The 5,388-nt window shown below is 39.1% G+C and overlaps 1 protein-coding gene across 1 annotated transcript; it reads left to right on the plus strand.

Annotated features, from left to right (window-relative positions):
- Window positions 1-2,355: 2,355 nt before the first annotated feature.
- On the plus strand, window positions 2,356-5,388 carry LOC102697563 (lysozyme C II-like). The gene is made up of 4 exons (XM_069194985.1): window positions 2,356-2,568; window positions 3,182-3,343; window positions 3,724-3,802; window positions 5,239-5,388. Exons 1-4 carry the CDS (start codon window positions 2,442-2,444, stop codon window positions 5,303-5,305), a joined length of 435 nt encoding a protein of 144 aa, XP_069051086.1. The 5' UTR covers window positions 2,356-2,441; the 3' UTR covers window positions 5,306-5,388.

Raw genomic sequence — 5,388 nt, forward strand, 5'->3', positions numbered from 1 at the left:
CATTGCCGAACACAGCCTGTATTGTATTGTGCAATTCTACTTTCCACTTGTTACTTGTATTGTCTCTTTCCTGACAATGTTTTGATTAAAAAGTCCGTCCGTTATCAATAAGCCACATGGCTGGAACTTATCCTGGAACTACACAGTGTAAGGGAACACTGATAACACATATCTGCTCTGCCTGGACAGGAGGGCCAAATAGACAGGGAAAAAAATAGAACAGCCAATAAGAATCTCACCGTTTTACTGTAGTAAAACATAATTTGAGCATTTTTGTGTACACAGCTTGTGTCAGTTTTTTCTACATAGCCTTCTTCTTAAGATAGTGGTGGGCAGGCCCAACTCTTGCTTGCTTTTTTGTTTACCATCTACTCCAGGTACACAGAACAGAATGGAACGGTTCAGGCTGTAAGTGTGGAAGAGGGCGTTAGGAATGATGGTGTGTGTCAGGGTACTGATTAAAAAAATCATGTCTGCACTGTCAGCCACATGTTAACACTAAAGTTTGGAGAACTGATTCACTCTCCCTTCTCCTAATTAGTCTTATTTAGAACATCATCCTTCACTGATCTATGGTTGCATGAAGGTTGCCCACCAGAATCTTCTCTCTTTGACTTCCATTTTCTAAGAGTTTCATCCAATTTGGGTCACTGGGAAGCCAGAGCCTATCCCAGCAAGCAAAGGGCACAAACAAGGTGGAGCACATTAGAGGAGAACTCAGTCAATCAAAGGGCAAATACAGGCACAGACATACATACATTTTCACACTAGGGCTGAGTTTCCCAGAAAACCAATTAACCTATATGTCTTTGGATTGTAGGATGCATCCAGAGGAATTCCACACAGACATGGGGAGAACATACAAACTCAGATAACACCCCAGGCTAAATTGGTTGAAGATCTGAGTCACTCACAAGAATATAAACACCAAACCAATCATTTGTAGTCCCTCCAAGAGTACAAATAAACTCAAGTTCCTGAAAGTATAGCATATAAGCTGTTCTCAATGTGTGGTTTTCTGATATTGTGCTAGTGTTTATTTATTGCTTTCTGTTAGTTATTGACTTCATGTTGTTTTGATCACCATACATCAGGATCCAGGTCCTGAGGGTTCTGTTGTTTTCAAGGTGCCAGAAAAGGATGTTTCTCCAGACTACTGCACCACTCCAGATGCCAACATGTTGTGCAATCTAGCCTCCAGTTCATACTTCATCATATTCTATATCAACAGGTGTGGATTAGGTGAATTAATAACTAGTATGAATTACAAGGTCAGCATTACCTGATAAAGGACTTTATGTATTGTGTACAAATACTTGTTTTACCACTTATTTTTGCTGTAGAGTACAAAACAAGGTCTAGAAAATCTGACACAGCTGGAAACTATAGTGTTTGGAAACACTAATAGATATTTTTAAGTTTTTTGGGTTGTCAAAACATCTGTATTACAGATTTGATCATTATTATGTAGCTATCAGTACAAATAGTTTGTCGTTAAGGGTGAAAGGTAGAGCTATTGAAATAAAGGGTACTGCTTAATGTTGAGAACCTATTCCATGGTTTAAATGTTTAAAGGACCTACAATTTACATCTGACAAAAATGACCTCTCATTGCTTTATTCCACATCACCAGATATTGTAAAACTGACTACTGCAACTCAAAAATGCAGGCTCTGATCACCCGGTTTACATACAAATGTGTTATTTAAAGTACAAAACTAGTGTCAACTTAAAAATGACAAAACTATGACCAACCGAAACATGCAGCTGCACCAGATTAACATTAATCTAATTAACATTAAAAAGTGAACAATAGGACAGCATTGTTTAAATCAGTATTGAAGTATTGATACTGATACTGATATGATATCTGGTCATTATTGATGGGGATGAATCTGACCTGTGCTTTATTAACTTCTGTTTTGAAATATGGCAAAAAAAAGATATTAACTTGTTTTTTATGTGGTATATCAGTTCTTCTTTTTCATTTCTTCTTCATACATCCTTAAAGGGGAAGTTGAAATTGAGACCAGTTTACGAGAAAAAGTAAAAGTATCAGCATTTTCTTTAACGCCTTCTTCTGAAGTCTATTTATACCCGAGTAACAAGATGGACCAGATTAACATGACTTAATTAACATTAAAGAGTGAACAACAGGGACACATTGCTTTTGTACACATTTGCATGGGGATGAATTTGATCTATATTTTAAAAAACTGTGTCCATTTTGCAATATGGCAAAAATATATTTGTATGTGGTAAAGTATTTCTTCTTTATAAACACTTCATCCAGCCCTTAAAGAGGAAGTTGAAATTCCACTAAACCAGTTTACGAGAAAAGGTAAAAGTATCAGCATTTCCTTTAACGCCTTCTTCTGAAGTCTATTTATACCCGAGTAACAAGAACAGGGATTCAGAGAGTCGTGTGTGCCGTATTCAAAATGAAGAGTTTTGTGTTCTGTCTGCTCTTTGCCTTGGCGAACTGCAAGGCATATGAACGGTGTGAGTTGGCAAGAGAACTGAAGGCTTCTGGACTGGATGGGTACCGGGGATACAGCCTGCCAAACTGTGAGTACTGAGCGCCAGCCCTAATGTACTAAGGTCTTTCAGGTTGGGCTCCAATTTGGAGATTTTTAAATGAAGAAAGATTCTTCAAAACTATTTTTAAACAAAAACATTGAAACTCTCTTTAATGTACAGGTCACTGGATGTGAACATTGCCTTGCTTAGTGTATTGGTGATAACTGAAATGGCACAGACAGATATCTTTAAGCCCTGGAAAGGCTTCTCTTTCTGGCAGATTTCTGATTTCACCCCCCTCACCTGTGAGAGAGTGAAGAGTTTCTCTGCAGCCAGAGGAGAGGGGCATGAATCCACCTCTCTCCTGCTCCACCACTCTATGAGCTTACTTTTAAAAATACATTTAAGTGATAACAATATCACTGATACCACCTTTAATATTTTAATGGTAAAATACGAGGGTAAGATTGAACCTATAGAATATAACTCCCATCAATCTGTAACTTACTCTTGTCAGTGTGCAGCGTGTGTTTAACTTTCTGAAGCTGTAGCTTCTGGAAAATTGTAGCTTCATCTGAATCTTGGCTGAGTGGATTTTCCAGTGTGTCTAACTGCAGCATATCAAGACTGTAATGTGTGCCCTGGCTTAATATCTTCTCAGGGGTGTGCATGTCAAAGTGGGAGTCTAATAACAACACTGCAGCCATCAATCACAACTCGGATGGATCCACGGATTATGGGATTTTCCAGATAAACAGTCGCTGGTGGTGCCAGGATGGAAATACCCCACGATCCAAGAATGCATGTGGCATCTCCTGCAGCCGTGAGTAGGACTCCACCAGATAACCCAGATCGTGCATTATAGGCTCAAATTGTTTTTAGAAAGTGTATGGTTACCATCAAGTTTTACATGTATTGACGATGAGTATACCATACTTTCTCCTTTACTGCATTACAGTAATACTGTGGGGTGCCATATTAAATCCTCACAGTAATACCATTTGTTTTCCTCTTCACTCTTTCAGACTATAAATCTACAGTAAGTCTGGCAGTATACTGTTTAAACTTTAAAGGAATGTACTTTCAGGGTCAGGACTTTTATTCTGCATAACTTAGGTGTGTTGTTCTGAATGGTCTGAATGGCAATGTGCTTCTGCTGCTGTTTGGCTGTTTTTCACCTTGATGTCTTTCTTTTCCTTCCAGAGCTGCTGACTGATAACATTACAGTTGCCATCCAGTGTGCCAAGCGTGTGGTCAGGGACCCCAATGGCATGAGAGCCTGGTGAGAACGCAGAAATGAATGGGGGGCAGAAACTGCACCCCAACTTATCTTTCACACTCACACTACTTTCCACCTACTAGCTATAAGCAAAACAAATACATCTAACTGAAAGTTTCTAGATGAACAGTGTTATATAGATGCTTTTTAAATTGACAATCCACCATTCACTGCTATAAAACCTAATGCCATCTGTACTACCTGTATTAGTTCATAATAATAATAAACCTTATTTTCTATAGCGCCTTTAAAGGTGGCTTCTCAAAGCGCTTTACAGGATGACAACAAACAATAAAAAGAAGAATACACAAGATAAAACACAATTACAATATATAGAGGAGACTGTGGATGGTGGTACTAAGTAGAGCAGAAGGGTGAAGAATGGAACCAGTTAAGTAAAGGCTTTTCTGAAGAAGAGAGTTTTGAGTCTGGATTTGAAGGAATTTAGAGAAGGTGACTCTCTGATATCTTTGGAGAGAGAGTTCCAGAGCTTGGGGGCAGAACAGGAGAAGACCCTGTCACCCATACAATGTAGACGGGCTTGAGGGACAGTAAGGAGAGCAGAATTAGAAGAGCGAAGGTTGCAAGGTGGGGAGTAGGGCGATAATAGTTCAGACAGGTACTTAGGTGCCAAGCCATGCAGAGCCTTGTAGGTGAACATGACGATTTTAAAGTCTACACGGAATCTGACCGGAAGCCAGTGCAAGGACTAGGATAGGAGTAATGTGAACACTTGCACTAGACCTGGTCAGGATTCTGGCTGCTGAAATTTGGACATACTGCAGTTTGTTCAAAGTAGATTTAGATACCCCAGCGAGTAGAGCATTACAGTAGTCAATTCGAGAGAATACAAATGTGCTGATCAGCTTTTCAGCCACAGTTAGTGATAGCATAGGGCATAGTCTAGCAATATTTCTGAGGTGAAAAAAGATGTTTTGACAGTATGCTGCACATGTGGGTCGAATGTTAAGCTAAAATCGAATATAACCCCAAGGTTTTTCAATTTTGATTGAAGCTCAAGTACAGAACCATCAACAGATAGGGTTACAGGACTGGCTTTACGAAGTTGATGGGGGGTGCCAATAAGCATGACTTCAGTCTTGTTGCAGTTAAAATGAAGGAAGTTTTCAGTCATCCAAATTTCACATTTCTGCTGTGTCACAACATTGAGGAGTACTTTTCTTTTAAATTGCATCTTTATTGAAGTAAGAGTCTTGAAGGTAGGAGCTGTGCTGGATATTATTACTTTTGTTTTTGGCTTTGTATACAGCATCGTGTTGTTTTGGTGTGAAAAGCTTTGAGGTGTATTTGCTTTCAGGAAAGCAAATATTATCTACAGCTACGGTTAAATTACTGCGGATAAGATATGAAGAAGTTTTTTAATTATTCAGATCGATGCACTCATGTCATCTGACCTGACTGTCTAATTTTCTTTCCAGGGTGGCCTGGCGTAACCGTTGTCAAGGAAGAGATCTTAGCCAGTACACTGCTGGCTGTGGAGTGTGAACCAGCCATACAGTCTAATCCATTGATATAGAACTGCTTTCTGTAGCATTCTAAACCTAAATAAAGGGATATGTTTGTTGCAA

This window comes from Lepisosteus oculatus, chromosome 10 (assembly GCF_040954835.1).
Source record: "Lepisosteus oculatus isolate fLepOcu1 chromosome 10, fLepOcu1.hap2, whole genome shotgun sequence".
Lineage (NCBI taxonomy): Eukaryota > Metazoa > Chordata > Actinopteri > Semionotiformes > Lepisosteidae > Lepisosteus > Lepisosteus oculatus.